The sequence below is a fragment of the Clarias gariepinus genome, chromosome 12 (genome assembly GCF_024256425.1).
Source record: "Clarias gariepinus isolate MV-2021 ecotype Netherlands chromosome 12, CGAR_prim_01v2, whole genome shotgun sequence".
NCBI lineage: Eukaryota > Metazoa > Chordata > Actinopteri > Siluriformes > Clariidae > Clarias > Clarias gariepinus.
In genome coordinates, this window is record NC_071111.1 from 28,608,488 (window position 1) to 28,631,239 (window position 22,752).

General features: G+C 40.6%; 1 protein-coding gene across 2 annotated transcripts in view; it reads right to left on the reverse strand.

The window, feature by feature from the left end:
• Positions 1-348: 348 nt before the first annotated feature.
• Positions 349-22,752, reverse strand: part of LOC128534539 (gastrula zinc finger protein XlCGF17.1-like) — a 172,961-nt gene continuing 150,557 nt past the window's right edge. The window contains exons 3-4 of one of the 2 annotated variants that reach the window (XM_053509009.1): positions 18,435-19,869; positions 349-1,825 (exon numbers count right to left, since the gene is read on the reverse strand). In XM_053509009.1, coding sequence (XP_053364984.1) covers positions 968-1,825; positions 18,435-19,869 — 2,293 coding nt within the window. In that variant the 3' untranslated portion in view covers positions 349-967. Of the gene's footprint in view, positions 2,008-2,557; positions 2,821-18,434; positions 19,870-22,752 lie in introns of those variants that run through there. The other variant, XM_053509006.1, reaches the window with a different exon arrangement.

Here is a 22,752-nt window from a genome sequence, read left to right on the forward strand (position 1 = left end):
TTTTCATAGCCTTTAAAAAACTTTGGTATCTTAAAATAAAACGTGTAGGGAGCTCTCAGTAGTATTTCTTTGAATTTTGTAAAAAAAAAAAAATAATAAATTACGAATAAAAATATAAAAAGTCAACACATTTCTACAGCTGCTTCAGTGAGCAAAACTGTTATACTCTGTACATCTGTAGCAGACTTCAGTGTTACCAAAAAAAGACACACAATGTGTCCAGTTCATGTGTAAAAAAGATTCCTCATGCTCCCAGAACCACTCTTTCACAATCTGAGTCCTCGACATCAGGGAAGGAAAACTTTATAGATGGAATAACCAGGTCATTCAGTACATTCAGATCGTCAGCTGACTTCATTTTATTCACACACAATGTTGTTGAGTCTAGACCTAAGCAACTGAAATAAACACAGATTCACCACTGCCACCAGAGGCTTGTACTGTACAGTGGCCACTATAAATGATGGGTGAATTGCTTCATGCACTTCCATTCTTACCCTGATGCGCCCATTGCTTTGGGAAAGGCTCAATATGGACCACATGACCTTTTTTCATTGCCACAAAATTCATACTTTATGCTCCCTACCAAAGTCAAGCTCTTATTCTGAGGAGTCTCACAAACAAAAAAGCTCTCATCACATGTGTGTATAGAAATGGTCTTACGTTCACTATTAAAAACATACTTACAGTTTAAACTTTTGATATTTTGCCATGCAAGTTCTCCCAGTGTTCAAGTGAAGTTCAAGTCAAGTTTTATCCTTCTGAACACAATTCTTCCACAAAGATGACGGTTCAGTACTCTTCTTCCAAGATAATTTAAAGGTTACTTAACCCAGTTGACCTCTTTGATTATTCCTTACTTAACATAGTTCAATAAATGTACCCTTCTGATGTCGATTTTATAATCTATTTTGTCTAGGCAGTGTATTTAGACATGACATCTATACATTACCGTGTTGTAATGGAGTTACAGCTTCTCTCGTGTGTGAATGCGCTTGTGTCTTCGAAGACGATCAGAAGAAGCAAAACTTTTCCCACACTGTGAGCAGATATACGGCTTTTCTCCAGTGTGAATGCGCTGGTGTGTTTGGAAGTAACTAGCAGTGGCAAAGCTCTTTCCACACTGTGAACAGAAATAGGGCTTCTCTCCAGTGTGAGTGCGCTGGTGTATTTGGAGACTACCAGTAGTGGTAAAACTCTTCCCGCACTGTGAACATGAATACGGCTTCTCTCCTGTGTGAATGCGCTGGTGTATATGGAGACGATTAGAAGAAGCAAAACTCATCCCGCACTGTAAACATGGATACGGCTTCTCTCCAGTGTGAGTGCGCTGGTGTATTTGGAGACTACCAGCAGAGGTAAAACTCATCGCGCACTGTGAGCAAGGATATGGCTTTTCTCCTGTGTGAATACGCTGGTGTACTTGGAGACGATTAGAAGAAGCAAAGCTCTTCCCGCACTGTAAACATGGATACGGCTTCTCTCCAGTGTGAATGCGCAGGTGTATTTTCAGATTACCAGCAGAGGTAAAACTCTTCCTGCACTGTGAGCATGGATATGGCTTCTGTCCAGTGTGAATGCGCTGGTGTGTTTTGAGATTACCAGCAGAGGTAAAACTCTTCCCACACTGTGAGCATGGATAGGGCTTCTCTCCAGTGTGAGTACGCTCGTGTGTTCGGAGGTTACTAGGAATGGTAAAACACTTTCCACACTGTGAGCATGGATACGGCTTCTCTCCAGTGTGAGTACGCTGGTGTCTCCGAAGAAGATTTGAAGTAGCAAAACTCTTCCTGCACTGTGAGCAGGGATACGGCTTCTCTCCCATGTGAACTTGCTGATCTTTCTTCAGATTACTTTGGTAACTAATTATCTTCCCATAATCTGAACACCGGTAATTTTGCCTTTTCATTTCTTCACGAGATGTGTTTGGAACAAATAATGCCTTCTCAGTACTTCTCATATTTAACCTTCATTTTGAAGGAAAGACTTGGTAAATGATGATCGTCTCTGAGAGGAAAAAGAGAAGAAAAGAAAAAAAAAAAACGACTTTGATGACATTCTTAGGCATTGTCCAGATGAAAATAATCCCCCACCACCCGACCCCAATCTAAATGAAAAATTAATAGATTATTATTAGATATGTGGAAAGAGCACAGGTTGTAGATGGGCAATAAGTTTTGATACGCTGCATAAAATCCTGTCGTCCTCTCATGCCCAATTGACAAAAGTATTACCTGTGGGTCTGAGGGCCAATCAAAGCGGCTATGGCCTAATGTATGTAACATTGAGTAAACAATACATCATACCAGCAAAAAGAAATACCAGAAGCTGCTTTTTAGTTGGCTCTAGCTTACAATTTAGCCATTTTTTAAAAATCTGTGCATGATCTGCGGTGAGAGCATTGTTTGAAAATGTACAGATTTAGTCACATGTGGAGACGGCACATGACATGTTTAGTAATGAACCAGTTGCATACCACACGTGATTTAAAAAATAAATTAATAAATAAACAATTAAATTCTTGTCCAAACGTATCTTCTATAAGCCTTGCACCTACCGTTCTTCGGAATGCATGAATCGTTCCCGAGACCAACTCTGCAATCGGCCCAGGGATTGGTTCCCGAGCTCAGAACGATTGCAATCTCACAGACAATAATCAACTGATTCCGGGGCCAAGTGTTCTCGGCAACGGTTTCCGGACTGCAGTGAGAAAGTGCCCGTAAATGTTTCCTTTTATTTTCTTCATTGGAACTTCACTGCTCCTGCTGTTGTTTAACCAGAGAATATGATCTCCAACTCTGTTAGTCTGTGTCATTTGTGTCAGAGATCTGATTTGCAAGATCTCCTGTCCGAGTTCCCACAAACAAAGAACAATAGAACTCCGTTGATCCTAATCTGCAAAACGACTTTTTGTGTCATTGTTTAAAATGTCATGTAATGTGAGGAAAAGCAAAGCTAATTTTTGAGCTTTATCTGTTCAATTTGTTTATCTGTCCTGTAAATTTGTCCCCGTTTAAGAGAGCCTTCTCAGAACACGACCCAGAAACCGCCATCCCAAGCAGCCGCTATCAGCAGAACAAAGGCAAAGAAAAGAAAGAAAGAAAACCCGTCAAGGAGAATGTCCCAGTGTTATTATGGAAGGGGACTCTCACTAACACTAACCTCCTCCCCACCCATCTTCTTCTACTCCGCTCCTACACATCAGCGAGTCTCCCTCAGAAAGGGGCATGAACAATGCATGAAAAATAAAAGTGCTAGCTCGCTCCTGTTTATTTAGTGCTGTATTATTTTGTATAACTAAGGCTTTTTTAATACTTTGCAATCTAAAGGAATCAAAAGTCAAATATAGTTCATAGTGATGGGGAATTGATTAATTCTATTTACATTTAATCCTATGAAAAAAAAAAAACCTGAATCGGTGTATTACCAAATTGGGTCATGAACAGTATTTGTTTATTCATGTTCATAAATGTAAAATGATAAACCGGCAATTTAAAACGAAATCAAACCTAGACCTGAAACTATGGCGTTATATTTGGTGACGTAGCTTCCTGTTTTTGTATCGTTGCCGCAAAAGTTTCACGTTTGTATTAGCATTTAAATTACATAGCTTTTTTTAATTTATACAACAATAATATTAATAGCAACTAATTTTTACATCTTCATACTATTTGGCTTCGCCTTTTTCTGCGCTTTTTAAAGAACGCGCGAGTTTCTTCGTCTAAGAACAACAAACGGAATTTAGCTCCAAACAACTAAACTCCAACTCAGGAACGTTATCATGTTACCATTCAGCTCGTTCAATGTGAGTGCAGGATGTTTAGACATTCTTTCTCCGTCATTAGCGAAAACTTTACTTGTGATAGATGTGTGTTAGTTATCACTCTGACGGAGAAGATATTAGGGTTAGAGGATCGCATCCAGACTTTAGAGAGGGTTAGAGAGCGCATTATTCCCGTAGCGGACAGTCTGGGTGCCGCAGGCGGAGATAACCAGCCCCCGACTCCGCCATTAGACTCCGCCATAAGAGCCCTCACAGCGGGGCGAGTGGGCGACGACTCCAGACTTCAGTCCATAAGACTCCGCCATTAGAGCCCTCACAGCGGGGCGAGTGGGCGACGACTCGGCGGCAAACTTGTTCAGCCAAAGCTAACGCTAAGGCTAGCCCACCGGAGCACAGCTCTTCTGCGCTTCACGTGTCCAACAGGTTTGCTCTTCTCAGTGATGCACCCGCTGAGAAACCTGAAAGAGCTCTGGTTATAGGAGACTAAAACAAAGAAAAGGTAGTTGGAGCAGTCGTGATGGCAGCCGACCTCACCGGCGCCATCTTGAGGTCCCTAACAACTGATTGGGAAGCTAAACAACTCATCCCCCAACAACTGATTGGGAAGCTGAACTTGTTGGGCCTGAACACCTCCCTCTGCAACTGGATCCTGGACTTTCTGACCGGTAGGCCTCAGTCAGTACGGATCGGGAACTGCACCTCCAGCACCACCACACTGAGCACTGGGGTCCCACAAGGTTGTGTGCTCAGTCCCCTGCTGTTCACACTGCTGACTCACGACTGTGTAGCAACACACAGTTCGAATGACCGTGGTGGGTCTCATTAGCAAGAACGACGAGTCAGCGTACAGAGAGGAAGTGCAGATGCTAACGGACTGGTGTAAAAACAACAACCTGTCTCTAAATGTTGACAAGACAAAGAAGATGGTTTTTGACTTTAGGAGGACACGAGGCGACCATTCTCCGCTGAGCATCAACGGCTCCTCTGTGGGAATCGTGGAAAGCACCAAATTCCTGGGTGTCCACCTAGAGAAGGACCTCAGCTGGTCCCTCAACACCAGCTCCCTACACAAGAAAGCCCAACAGCGTCTCTTCTTTCTGAGAAGACTGAGGAAGGCCCAGCTTCCCCCACCGATCCTGACCACCTTCTATAGAGGAACTATCGAGAGCATCCTGAGCAGCTGCATCACTGTCTGGTTTGGGAATTGTGCCATATCGGACCGCAGAAACCTACAGCGAATAGTGAGGACAGCGGAGAAGATCATCGGGGTCTCTCTCCCCTCTATTGAAGACATCTACACCACACGCTGCATCCGCAAAGCCACCAGCATTGTGGCTGATCAGACACACCCCTCTAACACACACTTCACACTCCTGCCATCAGGAAAAAGGTACCGAAGCATTCGGGCACACACATCCAGACTGTGCAATAGTTTTTTTTCCACAAGCCATCCATCTCCTCAACAAAAATGGACTGGACTGATAAACACAAACATTATCACACAGCTTAACTCAACTACCTCAAAATATGGGGTCTGGACTGACTAATCAACACAAGTACAGACACACTGACCTACACCACCAAATTATCGTACACACCAACCTGTAAATGCTTCACTGTTTATCTTTTGCACAATGATCATTACTGGACTAATTTTTGCACTTATTCCTCAATTCTTGCTGCTGTTTTAAGGAATGTTTATGTTTACCCACTACCTCAACACCATATTTTATGTTCTGTTATGTCGTGGTTGCACACTATCACTTTGTTGTTGCTCTTGTTTGCACATTTGCACGTGCACTTTATGTTGTCTGTAAAAATGTTATACCTAGCTAGTTAGTTTTTTTGTTAATTTATGTTGTAATTTATGTTAGGTCTCTCTGTCCTGTCTCTGCTAGCCAGCTAACTAGGCCTCTTGGTTAGCTAGTATAGTGTCTATGTTAATTTATGTTGTAAATTTATGTTGCATGTAGCACCTTGGTCCTGGAGGAACGTTGTTTCGTTTCACTGTGTACTAACTGTATATGGTTGTAATGACAATAAAGCCTACTTCAACTTGAGTACCACTGCCTCAGTTAAAAAAGAGTTCACGTCCTGCCAGACTCACATCCACTAAGCACCTATAATGCCTTATTATTATTATTATTTCATCTTCTTAGTAAAATTGCCCCAGTTGGAAAACATCACTGTCCCTGATCAATGATGATATTTTTGATCAAATATCAATGTGCTACTACCATGGAACATTGATCAAAATGTAACAAGCACTGAAATCTTATACAGTACTAGCACATTAATAGGAGAAAACAACAAAAGATGGTTTAAATGGGCTATTATCTTGTCCTCACAGTAGAAAAATGCATAGTTTAATCAAAATCATGTTTAATTCCCATACCCAACCTACAGTAGAGCAAGACAGCTTTGAGAGGATCACATACAGTACAGGTAAAATGACTATGAACACATCTGCTCATCTTACATTCTTTGACCAGTAGGGGGGTTTGTGTGCAAATGAAGCCTCAAGAAATTAACCCTTTTGTGAACCAATTGAATCAGAATCAGAAAGAGTACGCTTGCACGTACAAGGAATTTGTTTTAGTGACAAAGCTTCCAGAACAGAAAACAGATGACAAGACAAAACAGCGCATATAAATATCTGAAATCTGTGATATTATACAGTATATTGCACTGTGGTACTGTACACAATATTGCACATATATTTATTGACAGTTGATGTTTAACTGTTCATGAGGGAGATTGCCTGGGGAAAAAAACCCGACGGCAAAAATTTAAATAAAAGGTGGCCTGAGTGTGAGGGGTCCAAAGTGATAATCCGAGCCCTTTTCCTTACTATTGGCCAGTGCCAATAGTTCTTTTAGCAGTCCGAACCGTCCTTTGTAGTCTGCTGATGTCTGTTTTCGTAGCTGAGCCAAACCAGACAGTTATTGAAGTGCACAGGACGGATTTAATGACGGCTGAGTAGAACTGTGTGAGCAGCTCCTGTGGCAGGTTGAATTTCTTCAGCTGGCGAAGGAAATACAACCTCTGGTGGGCCTTTTTAAACAATGGAGTCAATGTGAATGTCCCACTTCAGGTCCTGAGAGATGGTCGTGCCCAGGAACCGGAATGACTCCTGCTGTCACAGTGCTGTTCATGATGGTGAGTGGGGGAAGTGCAGGTGGGTTCCTCCTGAAGTCCACAATCATCTCCACTGTTTTAAGCGTGTTCAGCTCCAGGTTGTTGTGACTGCACCAGACAGCCAGCTGCTCGACCTGAATTCTGTATGCAGACTCGTCACCGTCCTGAATGAGGCCGATGATTGTAGTGTCATCTGCAAATTTCAGGAGCTTGACAGTGGGGTCTCTAGAGGTGCAGTCGTTGGTGTAGAGGGAGAAGAGCAGTGGGGAGAGAACGCATCCCTGAGGGGCTGTAGTATTGGTGGTGTGGCTGTTGAACATGAATTTTCCCGATCTCACTAGCTGCTGCCTGTCTGTCAGAAAGCTGGTGATCCAGTGACAGATAGAGCTAGGAACAGAGAGCTGGTTTAGTTTGGTAATTACTTCATGACCACAGATGTTAGGTGGTGTAGAAAGAGGGTCAGGACAGGGGTGTGGTGTGAGACTGGGTGTTTCAAATCTACAATAGAACTCATTCAGGTCATCAACCAGTTGTGGATTCCCTACAGTGTTGGAGGATGGCGTCTTGTGGCGTCACAGTGTTTCAGAGTAGCTTCTCTTAGCCGCTCTGATCGCTCTTGTTAGTGTGTTCCTGGCCTGGTTGTACAAGATCCTGTCCCCACTCCTGTAGGCATCCTCTTTGGCCTGATAAAGCTGTCTGAGTTTTGCTGTAAACCATGGTTTGTCATTGTTATATGTTTTATTGTATATAACAGCTGGGAGCTGCATCTGCTGGCCTCACAATGGAGATCTGGGTCGTCACAAAGAATTCACAGAAACAAATTCTCATTCTTCAAAAATGTATGGACCTAACTGTACATTAGGCTTTATAATGCATGTAATACAGGCTGAAAATGCATATAAATAAGTTTTATATCTGTTTCCCACCTTTTTTTTTCTTATTTAGTTCACCTTTTCTGCATTTTCATACTGTCAATACAAATGGTGGTGTATAATAAAGCCATCATTGTCCGTAAAGATTCTTAATCATTCAGGTGAGGTTGTCTGACTTTTGGACTTTTGAAGTTTCTCAGACTGAAGAAGTAGCTACTTGGATGAGTATTGAAACGCATCTACCTAACAAGAAATAAATCCATCATTCCTTAACTAGTGTTGGAGTAATCCATCTATGTAGTTCAGGAAAAGGGTATCTTTAATGAAGGCAGTTTCTAATTTAACAGCCTGTCAGAAGACATACCCTGTGGTATACGTCTGTGAATTCTTCACTAAACAAGAACATGTAATACAAATCCTGAATGGAGTCGACTAATATGTTGTTTTTATTGCCCCCACCCCCACTTTTTTTTTTTGTAATTTAAGTTTTTATTGTTTTCATTCGGTACATGACAACAAATGTATCAATAGTGTTTGCAAGGCCAAAATATTACAGTGACTGAAGTTAACAGAAGTAGATGTATCAATAAATAGAGAAAAATTACAATGGTAATAACAATGAAAAGCCACAATTATTGTGTTACATGAGAAGACAGCGTCACAAAAGACCAAAAATCTTCCCAAACTGGAATACCCACAGGGGCCCCTGCTTTGTTCTTATTATGTAGTTTGCAAAGCAAACGTTCGTACGAAGCTGTCCTAGTCATTATGTTGACCCATTCTTTTAACTCTGGGGTTTTAGGAGTTTTCCAGTGCTTCAAAATGACTCTAGCCGTCACAGAGACCCCCACCATAATCACTGCAAACTCTTCCTTTGTAGTAATTGGCATCTGCTCCCTGTCTCCTAATAGACACAACCTTGGTAATAATGGTATTGTTGTTCCAAGCCATTTGCTCAAGATATTTAAAGTTTGGTGCCATAAAGGCTGAATAATTGAACAAGCCCAAATACAATGAATAAATGTACCTCTATCTTTTTGACACTTCCAACAAACATCATTATTTGTCAAACCCATTCTGTTAAGTCTAAGAGGTGTCAAATAAAACCTATGTAAGATTTTGTACTGTGTAAATTGTCCTCTAGCTTCTCTTACATATTTTCCGGTGTTTGACAAAATTCTTTTCCACTCTTCGAGCCCAAATTCAGTCCCAAGATCCTTTTCCCATATCGTCTTTAAATTAATGCAGTCATTGCTAAGCACCTGGTTGGTCATCCTGTAAAATACGGAGGCTTTTTGTTGAGGATGGGGTAGTGTTAAAAAGTCCAAGATATTGTTTCCGTCTGTGTGCAGAATTTTTGTGGAAACACAATTCCTAATTTGAAGATATTTCCAGTAGTTATCTTTTCCCTTTAAATTATATTTCTGTACAAGATTATTATAAGACATAAACACACCCTGTTCAAACAAGTCTATAACAGTACACAAGCCATTCATGTGCCATTTCTTCCAATATATGGGTGATTTCCCAATACAAATAGCAGAATTATACCATAAAGAAGAGTATGGTTGTTTACATTGTGATAATTTATGCATCTTGTGAATCTTCACCCAGACCTCTCTTGAGTGCTTCATGATAGGATTTATGGTTATTTCTAAGCACTGAGACAGGTGCTCGATAGAACTGTATGGCCGTGACAAGGCTTTTTCAATAATAACCCAGTCTAATTGAGTATTATTATTCCAATGCTTGGCCAATTTTGCCATTTCAAAAGATATCTGATAGAGCCGAGGGTCTGGTAATCCCAACCCTCCTTTATCACGGGTTGCACATAGTTTGCTAAACTTTATCCTAGGCCTTCTCCCGTTCCAGAGGAAATGTTTAACCATCATATCATATTGGTTAAAGATCAACTCTGGTATTGTAAGTGGGAGCATCATCAGCACATAATTAATTTGAGGCAAAACCACCATCTTAATTATATTTACTTTCCCCCATAAAGTTAGCTGAATTTTCCCCCATTTATCCAAGTTATTTTTAATGTTTTGTAAAAGTGGTGCTAAATTTAGCATAGGAATCTCTTCTAACTCCCTGCATATTTTAATACCCAGATATTTTATTCCTCTTGGGATCCATCTAAAGCCAAATTTAGTTACCATATTTGCGTTGCATATTCCGGATATAGGCGTAGCTTCCGACTTTGTCCAATTAATTTTATATCCAGACACTTTGGAGTAGGATTGGACAGTTTCCATTAAGTGAGGTAAGGACTTATCTGGGTCTTTGACCATGGCCAAAATGTCATCAGCATATAAAAACAATTTGTGCTCTTTGTCACCTCCCTGTACGCCTGAAATATTTGCATTAGCCCTAACAGCTATAGCCAATGGTTCTAGTGTGATATTAAACAACAGTGGCGATAGCGGGCACCCCTGTCTTGTCCCCCTGGTGAGATCGAAAGATGGAGAAACTTTACCATTGGTTATCACGCATGCCTTAGGTGTCTTATATAATGTTTGAACCCACTTTATGAAACCAGGCCCAAACCCAAAATTTGATAAAGTTGTGAACAGAAATTCCCAGTGAACCCGATCGAACGCCTTCTCTGCGTCCAGTGAGACGGCAACAATTGGGTCAGTTTTTTCTCTATTTAACCAAATTAGATGTAGTAACCTTCTCATGTTATCTGTTGATGACCTGTTTATCATAAATCCAACTTGATCAGGGTTTATAATGTTGGATAATACCTTTTCTAACCGTAACGCAAGAATTTTGCTAAGGATCTTGCAGTCTACATTAATCAAACTTATTGGCCGAAAATTTGAGGGTTCCGTTGGTTCCCTATCTTTCTTAGGAATCACCGATATTAGAGCTTCATTAAAAGAAGAGGGAAGAGCTTTTCTGACTTCAAGTTCTGTTATTGGACCCTCTAACATATTCACCTCCTCTGGGGACAATTTAGGCATTTTAAGTTTGGAGAAGAAGCTGGTAAATTCTTCTTGTTTAGGACTAATATCAGCTGTGTATAAATCTTTGTAAAACTTCTGTAAAACCTCATTAATTTCCTTAACTGATGTTACTACTCCGTTTCCTTTCTTAATAGCTGATATCAGATTACATGTATTTTTTTGCTTCAGCTGTCTAGCAAGCAGTTTCCCAGTTTTCTCCCCTTCCTCATAGAAAGTCGTTTCCAATCTGAATAGAGCATATTCCACCTTTTTATTATAAATCTCCTGGAGTTCAAATTTGAGTTTACAAATATCTTGATATAGTTGATTTGAGAAACATTGGGATAATTGTTTTTCATAATTTTTAATTTTGTTGTCTAATTCCTGTATTCTGACCCGATCCTCCCTTTTTCTTTTAGAAGCATAACCAATTATCTTCCCTCTCACATAAGCCTTAGATGCCTCCCATTCAGTTGCCCTTTTATCAGTACTACCTGTATTAATTTCGAAGAAGGACTTTAAATCTTCTTTTAACGACAAACTAAAGGCCTCGTGTGACAGCAGTGAGGTGTTTAATCTCCATCTGCCTTTTCGCTCTTTGTCACAGTTAATATCAATGCCTAATTTCACGGCAGCGTGATCTGATAAAGCAATAGCATTTATGTTACAGTGTGTTACATGCTTTGTCATGGTGTTTGAGATCAAAAACATATCAATTCTGGAGTAGGATTTATGACAATGAGAATAAAAGGTGTATTCCCTCTCACGTGGGTTCACAAGACGCCAAATATCCACTAATCCATTATCCTCACTCATCATATGAATTGCTGTTCTGTCTTTAGGATATGTTTGGTCCCTACATATACTTCTATCTATAAAGGCATGCCACACTTGGTTAAAATCTCCGGCCAGTATTATTTGGCCATCCATTTCCCCTAAATTCTTATTTAATTCATCGAAAAAATTAGGATCCCCTATATTTGGAGCGTAGATATTACATAACACTACAGCAGTACCATTTATTGTGGCCTGTATACACACCATTCTCCCCTCACTGTCTTTGACCTCACCAGTCATAACAAAATTTAGATTCTTTTTCACTAGTATGGCAACCCCATTCCGTTTGCTGGAAAAGGAGCTATGAAATAAGTGTCCAACCCACCCGTACTTTAATTTTAAAGCCTCATCTCCTTTAAAGTGTGTTTCCTGGATAAATGCGATATCCACATTATTATGTTTCAAATAAGTCATTACTTTACCTCTTTTTATAGGACTCCCACATCCTTTTATGTTCCAAGACATACATGTTATATGGTTCCCCACCATAATGCACTATGAAATATCGATATCAGAAGAAAGGGAGAAATAAAATGAAATAAAATAAAATTCAAGCACCAAAGGAACCCACTGTTGTGTATGTATACCTATATAGACCTTCCTGCCTAGCAAGTCCAGTAACAAACTTTTAGTAGTAAACTTTGTCATGACCGAACCTTTTTTAATGAAAAATTTGCAAAAAACGTTATGAACACAAATAAGTAACTTAAAATGCTCCCTTAAAACAGAACCTGGGAGCTCTGACCAGTCCCTGGTCTCTAAGCCAAAGCCTGAAAACAAAAAAAAAGTTGCAAATATAACATGCAACAACGAAAAATAACTCTTATTGGTCCGTGGGGCACCCCCCATGCAGCTCGTAATGACACTGTCCAGCTGCATGCTGCTCGGCAGCGTACCATAAAGCTCAAAACCCACTCGTGTTTAATTTCCACCCATGGTTGACTTTTATATAATCCTCATCATCCGAAAATATCACTGTCTTATACGGCGTACCTGTTTATGACCCATCATCACGTAAAGTGCTGATGAAACGCTCTGCTTCCTCCGTGGTGGTGAAACTACGTTTTCTACCTTTCCAAGTAAATCTCAGAGTAGCAGGGAAAGCAAGCGTGTATCTCACGTTTAACTGTTGAAGCGATTTCTTGGCAGACAAAAAAGTCTTTCTTTTTTCAGCCAGTTCCTTCGTCATGTCGGGAAACACGGATAACTTAACATCCTCCCACTCGATTCCACGGAGTTCCCGCACGGCTCGCAGAACTTTCTCCCGCGCTGATTGTCTCAAAAACCTGATCAGCACCGGTCTCGGCGGTTGATCCTCACTCGGCATGGGGGCCAGTATTCGATGAACTCTCTCAATTTCGAATTCTCCCTCCATATCGATCCCCAGGCCTGCACTCAGAACTTTCTTCACATAGCTCTCCAAGGTGCCGTTCGTTTTATACTTCTCTTTCAGCCCTACGAGCCTTACGTTGTTCCTCTTACTATGGTTTTCAAGTATTTGAACACGGTCCCACAAAACTTTTATCTCCTTTTCTTTAGCATCTTTATCTGTCTTCAGCCTCTCTGTCACATCCTCTATTTGTGAGATACGGCCCTCCGCCTCCTCCATTCTGACTTGCAGCCCGTTCACGGTATCTTTTAGCTCCGTCATTGTCTCTTTAATGGCGATTGTGTCCGCTGCAACTACCTGAAGGGTCTTGCTCATTTTAGTAATTTCAGCATAAACTTTATCCAGGCTCACTTTAGCGTCAGTCTGCTTTTCGGGGGGACTCGAAGCAGCCTTAGCATCCGCTAATGGTGGGTTCTGCCTGGTCGCCATGCGGTTTGCTTCTTTGAAGTATTTGGATGTTGTAGTCATCGTGATACACTTAGAAACGTGATTAAGTTCTTAGCATCCGGATCATAAACGTTTTAAATTATTATTTTAAACAAAATGTCAACTACTTCGTCATAAATTATATAATTATTACCGAGTGGGTAGGAGCCTATCTAGACAGCCGCCATCTCGCTTGGGGTACGCACGTGACTCCCACCCCCACTTTTTTTAAATTTATAAAGACAATCTGCTACATAAAACATTGCTGAAATGTCTTTTAGCATGTTTAATGGTAGAATTACTGAAATCAAAAATCACAGTTTGAATTTGCTTGGGGAGTTGCAGACATACATACAAATAAAAATATAAAAAGGGAACACACTTCTGAGGCTGGTTCAGTAAGCAAAACTGATTATATATATATATATATATATATATATATATACACACACACACACACACACAGGGTGGGCCATTTATATGGATACACCTTAATAAAATGGGAATGGTTGGTGATATTAACTTTCTGTTTGTAGCACATTAGTATACCTGTATGTGAGGGGGAAAACTTTTCAAGATGGGTGGTGACCATGGTGGCCATTTTGGATCCAACTTTTGTTTTTTTTTCAATAGGAAGAGGGTCATGTGACACATCAAACTTATTGGGAATTTCACAAGAAAAACAATGGTGTGCTTGGTTTTAACAAAGTTATCACCAACCATTCCCATTTTATTAAGGTGTATCCATATAAATGGCCCACCCTGTGTGTGTGTGTGTATATATATATATATATATATATATAAATATATATACACATACACACAGTATATGTGGCAACCGTAATATCCCGAAAGGCGGGAATTTGCTAAATTAACTTAATCCGACTACGCCACCCTGGTGGGATGCCAGGGAAATACTCCCAATAAAGACACACAGGTAAGCTCCGCCTATCAAAGGCAAGAATAAAAAGTAACTGAGACGTGGGTAGCAATACAAAAGGGATGTTTTATTTATTAAAAACAAACAACAAATATCAATTCGCTCCAAAGAGACACGGAAGCAATAAACAAAAATTTATTAATAAAAACACTCCTCAGGGAGGGGGAAAAGGAAAAAGGGAACAGAAACTGACACGACAAAGCAGGCCGGCTGCAGCTCAGAAAATCATCCAAAACCCACCCAAATTCACATCAAATTAAATGCCATGCACTCACTACAAGTAAGGATTGTGTTAATTCACTTGCAATCGGTGAAGCACACATCACAAATGCATGCAGCCAGCTTCCCCTGTCCTGAACCGTGCCTGCCTCCTGATCAAAACAATAAGAAAAGAAAAAGAACACAACAACTACATACACACACACAGAGCTAACACAATTGTGTAAAGTCCACACAATTCCCACTGAACAATAATCACATCATACATAAGAAAAAAATATATAAACAAACAAGTTCACAGACTCAATAGTATATGGAGCAAGGCACCAAATCGTCTCCCAGTCCTATATACGACCGAGACCAGTGCCTAAACGCATCAAATTAACATAAAAAAAAGGACAATACCACAAACATTTATGCCGTCACAACATAATACACAAAGCAGACATGCAAAACAATCAGCCAAGAAAGACAATTCCATCCACACAAAACAAGAAAAACAGCCAATCAAATCTTAGCTGAACTTAGAAACTTAGTTGGCATGCACACCGTAGCCACCAGCCCAACGGCCTACAAAGCAGCCGAGTCACAAGCAAGCAATCTTTTTACTCATAGGCAAAACAGCAATGGCGTCACTGCTAGCATTATCAACTAATAAGGCGAGGGAATTATAATAGTCCACCTCACTCCTAACATGAGAAAAATAAACACATTAACCTCAACCTATTGACCACATGAAATAAAAAAAACACAAAACATATACTTACTCGGTTTAGACAATCGCCCGCGTGTAGCTGCATGAGTACTCACCGCCGATGCCGAAGCTCAATCTACCGGCCAGCATTCTCACCCTGCTAGCGCCGCTGACACTATAAAAATACACTAAATATGCTTACTGCCAAAGTGATAATTTATTATGAATACCGGCATACCTTAAAGCGCACTCCGCCGAGAATAACCCACACGTCCATGCCGCCACCTCCACTAGAATTAAACTGTAAATAGGATTGATTAGCATTAAGCTATTCACCTAGCTACACAGTCAACAGAGTCCAAGCCTACCTTAAAAACCAGGAACGGAAAGGGACACGCCAGGTTGAAGAGCACACCACAAACATGTCACCACCAGTCAAAATAAGGGTCCTTAAATAGACTGCGTTCCCCTCGTTAATCTGATAACCACACCCCCAACAAAGCACAAATCAAAACAAACATTTACCATTTACCCTGCCACATATACATACATTATATATATATATATATATATATATAAACATACACACACACAGTGGTGTGAAAAACTATTAGCCCCTTCCTGATTTCTTATTCTTTTGCATGTTTGTTACACTTAAATGTTTCTGCTCATCAAAAACCGTTAACTATTAGTCAAAGATAACATAATTGAACACAAAACGCAGTTTTTAAATGAAGGTTTACGTTATTAAGGGAGAAAAAAAACTCCAAATCTACATGGCCCTGTGTGAAAAAGTGATTGCCCCCCTTGTTGAAAAAAAAAACTTAACTATGGTTTATCACACCTGAGTTCAATTTCTGTAGTCACCCCCAGGCCTGATTACTGTCACACCTGTTTCAATCAAGAAATCACTTAATTAGGATCTACCCGACACAGAGAAGTAGAGCAAAAGCACCTCAAAAGCTAGACATCATGCCAAGATCCAAAGAAATTCAGGAACAAATGAGAACAAAAGTAATTTAGATCTATCAGTCTGGTAAAGGTTATAAAGCCATTTATAAAGCTTTGGGACTCCAGCGAACCATAGTGAGAGCAATTATCCACAAATGGCAAAACATGGAACAGTGGTGAACCTTCCCAGGAGTGGCCGGCCGACCAAAATTACCCCAAGAGCGCAGAGACAACTCATCTGAGAGGCCACAAAAGACCCCAGGACAAAATTTAAAGAACTGCAGGCCTCACTTGCCTCAATTAAGGTCAGTGTTCCCGACTCCACCATAAGAAAGAGACTGGGCAAAATGGCCTGGATGGCAGATTTCCAAGGCGCAAACTACTTTTAAGCAAAAAGAACATTAAGGCTCGTCTCAATTTAGCTAAAAAACATCTCAATGATTGCCAAGACTTTTGAGAAAATACCTTGTGGACCGACAAGACAAAAGTTGAACTTTTTGGAAGGTGCGTGTCCCGTTACATCTGGGATAAAAGTAACAGCATTTCAAAAAAGAACATCATACCAACAGTAAAATATGGTGGTGGTAGTGTGATGGTCTGGGGTTGTTTTGCTGCTTCAGGACCTGGAAGGGTTGCTGTGATAGATGGAACCATGAATTCTACTGTCTACCAAAAAATTCTAAAGGAGAATGTCCGGCCATCTGTTCGTCAACTCAAGCTGAAGCGATCTTGGGTGCTGCAGCAGGACAATGACCCAAAACACACCAGCAAATCCCCCTCTGAATGGCTGAAGAAAAACAAAATGAAGACTTTGGAGTGGTCTAGTCAAAGTCCTGACCTGAATCCTATTGAGATATTGTGGCATGACCTTAAAAAAGCGGTTCATGCTAGAAAACCCTCAAATAAAGCTGAATTACAACAATTCTGCAAAGATGAGTGGGCCAAAATTCCTCCAGAGTGCTGTAAAAGACTCGTTGCAAGTTATCGCAAACGCTTGATTGCAGTTATTGCTGCTAAGGGTGGCCCAACCAGTTATTAGGTTCAGGGGCAATTACTTTTTCACACAGGGCCATGTAGGTTTGGATTTTTTTTCTCCCTAAATAATAAAAAACATCATTTAAAAACTGAATTTTGTGTTTACTTGTGTTATCTTTGACTAATAGTTAAATGTGTTTGATGATCAGAAACATTTTGTGTGACAAACATGCAAAAGAATAAGAAATCAGGAAGGGGGCAAATAGTTTTTCACACCACTGTATATATACACACATACACACATCTGTGGCAGCCTTTATAGTTGATAGTTAGTTACTGGTGACGTCGAACCAATCAAACCGTGCTGTGGGTGAGACATGTCTTAAGACCACCAATTGTCTGTGTCAGAGCCAATGTAGCACATTTTTAAATGAATTTGACCAGAAATCAGATTTTTAAAAATACAGATACCAATAATAGTAAAAATGCTACAGTCCTCATGATTGGCCAGGTCGAGCCTTAATACTAAGCATGTTCTATCTAAATGAATGCTTCTAACTGCTACAAACACTAAAGCAGATAATCATCATATATCTTGGTAAGCCCTAAAACAAGTAATGATTATATAACAGAGATCTAATGACCACAGACTAAGAAGCTGTTTTTAGAATCAACAATATTAGATCCAAGACTACAGTCTAATCAAGTAGCTCGTTCAGCCATTTAGAGTGAATGAGATCATGAACCTTTGTAATGTTATTAATTACTAAATAATTTGCTTCTTGAAGTTAACAGTATTTGGGTACTTGTTATGGGGTAAAACTCAGTTCATTGTAGCCCAACACCCATCCCCATCTTGATGTACATTGCTTCGCCAAAAAAAGCTTTGATTACAGCACACAATGTGTCCAGTTCATGTGTGAAATGATTCCTCATGCTCCCAGAACCACTATTTCGCAATCTGAGTCCTGGAATACGGCTGCGACATGAGGGAAGGAAAAACTCCAAAGATGGAAAAACCAGGTCATTCAGTACATTTAGATCGTCAACTGACTCCATTTATTCACACAACATTACTAAAGCAAACACACATTCACCACTGCCTTCAGAGGCGTGTACAGTGGCCACTATAAACAAAGGGTTATTTGCCTTATTTCATACCCTGATGCACCCATTGCTTTAGGATAGGCTCTTTAATTTTTTTTATTTTTTTTTTCCAACATTTCCCTCATTGTAATGGTGTTACAGCTTCTCTTTCATGTGAATGCGCTCATGTCTTCGAAGACGAAAAGAAGAAGCAAAGCTCTTTCCACATTGTAAACATGGATACGGCTTCTCTCCTGTGTGAATGTGCTGGTGTATTCGGAGTTGATCAGCAGTGGTAAAGCTCTTCCCACACTGTGAACAGAAATAGGGCTTTTCTCCAGTGTGAATGCGCTGGTGTGTTCGTACTCCACCAGCAGTGGTAAAGCTCTTCTCACACTGTGAGCAGTGATATGGCTTCTCTCCTGTGTGAATGCGCTGGTGTGTCCGAAGATGATTAGAAGCAGCAAAACTCTTTCCACACTGTAAACATGGATACGGCTTCACTCCCATGTGAATGCGCTGGTGTGTTCGTACGGTACTAGCAGTGGTAAAACTCTTCCCACACTGTGAGCAGGAATATGGCTTCTCTCCTGTGTGAACACGCTGGTGTTTTCGTACTTCACCAGCAGTGGTAAAGCTCTTCTCACACTGTGAGCAGTGATATGGCTTCTCTCCTGTGTGAATGCGCTGGTGTATCCGAAGATGATAAGAAGCAGCAAAACTCTTTCCACACTGTAAACATGGATACGGCTTCTCTCCCGTGTGAATGCGCTGGTGTTTTCGTACATTACTAGCATTGGTAAAACTCTTCCCACACTGTGAGCAGGAATATGGCTTCTCTCCTGTGTGAATACGCTCGTGTGTTCGTACTTCACCAGCAGTGGTAAAGCTCTTCCCACACTGTGAGCAGTGATATGGCTTCTCAGCTGTGTGACTGCGCTGGTGCATCCGAAGATGAGTAGAAGCAGCAAAACTCTTTCCACACTGTAAACATAGATACGGCTTCTCTCCCGTGTGAATGCGCTGGTGTGTTCGTAGGTTACCAGCAGTGGTAAAACTTTTCCCACACTGTAAGCATAAATATGGCTTCTCTCCTGTGTGAATGTGTTGGTGTATTTGGAGTTGATCAGCAGTGGTAAAGCTCTTCCCACACTGTGAACAGAAATAGGGCTTCTCTCCAGTGTGAATGCGCTGGTGTCTCAAAAGATTACTAGAACAAGCAAAACTCTTCCCGCACTCTAAACATGGATACGGCTTCTCTCCCGTGTGAATGCGCTGGTGTGTTCGTTTATCACTAGCAGTTTTAAAGCTCTTACCACATTGTGAGCAGTGATGGGGCTTCTCTCCTGTGTGAACGTTTTGGTGTTTGCAAAGATAACCAGAACAAGAAAAACTCTTTCCGCATTGTAAACATGAATATGGCTTCTCTCCTGTGTGAATGCGCTGGTGTATTTGTAGGACACTAGAAGTGGTAAAACACTTCCCACACAGTAAGCAGGGATATGGCTTCTCTCCAGTGTGAGTGCGCTGGTGTCTCTGAAGATCACTAGAACGAGCAAAACTCTTCCCACACTGTGAGCAGTGATACGGTTTCTCTCCTGTGTGAACTTGCTGGTCTTTTTTCCGATTACATTGGTCACTTAATATCTTCCCAGAACCTAGACGCTGGTAATTTTGCTCCTCCATCTCTTCAAGAGATGTGTTCAGACCAGATAATGCATTCTTAGACCTTCTTATGTTTAACCTTCATTTGCAGAAGAAGACTTGGTAAATGATGATAGTCTCTGAGGGGGAAAAAAAAAACATGGTTTTAATGACACTTAGGCATTGTGCAAATGAAAATTAAAATTTTTACCAATTTAAGTAAAACACACAAGATCATTATTAGGTTTATATCCAATTTCACAGGTAAGAGATGGGCAATAAGTTTTGATATGCCGCATAAAATGCTGTCGACCAACTGTCAAAAGTATCACCTGTGGGTCTGAGGGGCAATCAAGTGTGGTGTGATCCGGTTTGAATCACAAATCTGGGCCCATATTAACTACGGGTCTCAATCACTCGTAGGACTCGGGCTCAAAGTTCATTTAGGACTAAAAATCTTCATAACTCAGAGTAGGACATACAGTAGGTAGACAACCAGAATGCCTATTATCGTCGCACTTACCGCCGTGGCAAAACGACAGCTGGCAAAATAAATCAGGTGCATTTTAAAGTCATTTGTGAAATGACCACCAGGTGGCGCAAAGTGACATTTTTCATTCGCCAGTTTTAAACACAGTGGAACCTCGGATTACGAGCATAATTCGTTTCGGGAGTGGGCCCGTATTCCAAAACACTCGTAAACCAAATTAAATTTACCCATAGGAAATAACTGAAACTTAAATTATTTGTTCTACAGCCCAAAAGATAAATACATAAAAATAATTAACACAAAATATAAAGTAAAAATAAAACAAATTAACCTGCACAACCTGCACCAGTGTGTGTGTGTGTATTCACCCAGCAGGGGAGATGATTACCTACAATTCTGCAAGAGAGAGAAAAACCGTTGGCTCAGTTGTGATGACGTGAAGCTCGGCGTCAAAACAAGAAGCACATGCGTGATGCATGGTACTCGGTGCTCGTAAACTTAAACACGCTGGTTTTTCAAGTCAAAATTTATTTAAAAATCTTTGCTCGGCTTTCGGAACACTCGTAAACCGAGTTACTCATAATCCGAGGTTCCACTGTACAATTACGTCATAAAAAAGTCTTAACAATATGTACCGAAGAAATATTACAGTGATTGTAATTTCCACATCTGAGAACTTTATACAACAAAAATTTTTAATCTGAACCAGAGTTATTGATATTTATTGTATAATAATGAGTCAAAAAAACAAAACTGGTTAAATGTTGTTTGGTCAGATGATCAAGTTTACTAGCTGATCATTTTATTTGTACAAAGAATGAACTGTTATATAGACTCTCTCTGTTTGTATCTGTTTATTGTTATTTCAAAAAATACATCCAAAAATACATCAAATTTTAAATATAGAAATAACTAGTAAAATAGACTTTTAGAATAAAACAGTAGACTACAATAATTAAAAAAAATATGCACTAAAAATGCTGTGTTGTTTCTGTAAACACATTGTTGGGTGGTTTATGCTGGGTCAAAATTCTGGGTTATTGCTCATGTTGGGTCAAATGGGATGTAGTGAGTCATTTACAAATGAACACCTGGTTGGGTTATTTTGACCCAACAACTGGTTTATTCTTTATTCCTTGGTTTCTCCAAAATGTTTGAAATATTACTGTTATTGTGCTTCAGGAAATCTCCCGGCGCTCACTGCATAACACCGGCCCAACGCAGCCCCGAAAGAATTTCTTAATTTTTTCTAAATGTGGGCTTTTGTTGTTTACTTACAATATTTGTTAATTTCATTTAAATGAGGTTTGGGCACGGGATTTTGATTTGGTATCTGTAAGGGGTTCGACCCTATTTGCACGGGTGGCACCATAAAGCACGGACACCAGGCGAGGTCTTACGGGAAAAACGGAGCACACGGAGGCAGCGCTCCCGCATGTGTCCTGTTTAAAGTCCCTGGGGCGCATCAGATCGTCCCACTCGCATGCCTCTCTTTCCTGCTCCACCGCATCACGTACTTCACAAACCCCGGACTAAACTCCGCACCTTACTTTTATAATGCGGAGCAAGCCTGAGATCCTATTAGCGTTAATTATCGCCAGCCTGCACGAATAGGTGGCTCCGTCCCTTTGCATACCTGCAAAAGTGCGTGCCGCCTATCTAGGGAGCCTACTGAGTGAGCGAGGAGCGATAGTAGATTTGGGCGCAAACCCATCACAAGCGCACGTTAGGGTTGTGCCGATAGACGATACTATTGTCTATCGACGATAGTCTCGTCTATCGACGATAGTCAGCTATATGGACGATACAGATGTCGCCATTAAAAACCCACGTTTCAAGAAAAGGAATCCCGTGACTTGCCACGGCTGCGCACGGCAAGCTGTGAAAATGCCCTTCATTACCTGTATGGGGCAGTCGTGTTTCAGTCTGAAGTATTGTGTGTCTACTGAAGCTGAAAATGTGTTCTCTCTCCTAGTCACCCATTGACAGCAAGCGACAGAGCTCATAAACATGTCGAGCTCAAACTGTAAATACTGATAAGTATTAATTCTTCATTTTCTTCTCTCCTTCAATGATGATACTTCTTCGACGGCGCTTTCTTCATTCAGTATAATTATTATTAGTAGTACTGCTCCGAATTTATTATTGTGATTTTTCCTTATTATTATTGTAACGCACCCGCGCGTGTGCAAAAAAACTACAATGAGGTATGATATGTTAGCCTAAAACAATTGTTTTATTGTGTTTATGCGCCTTTAAATATACACTAAACAATAAACACTGCCTTGTGCAAAGTGAAAGTGAGTTGCGCATGCAACTTTTTGATCAAAAGGCTGATAAACGCGTGCGCAGATATGA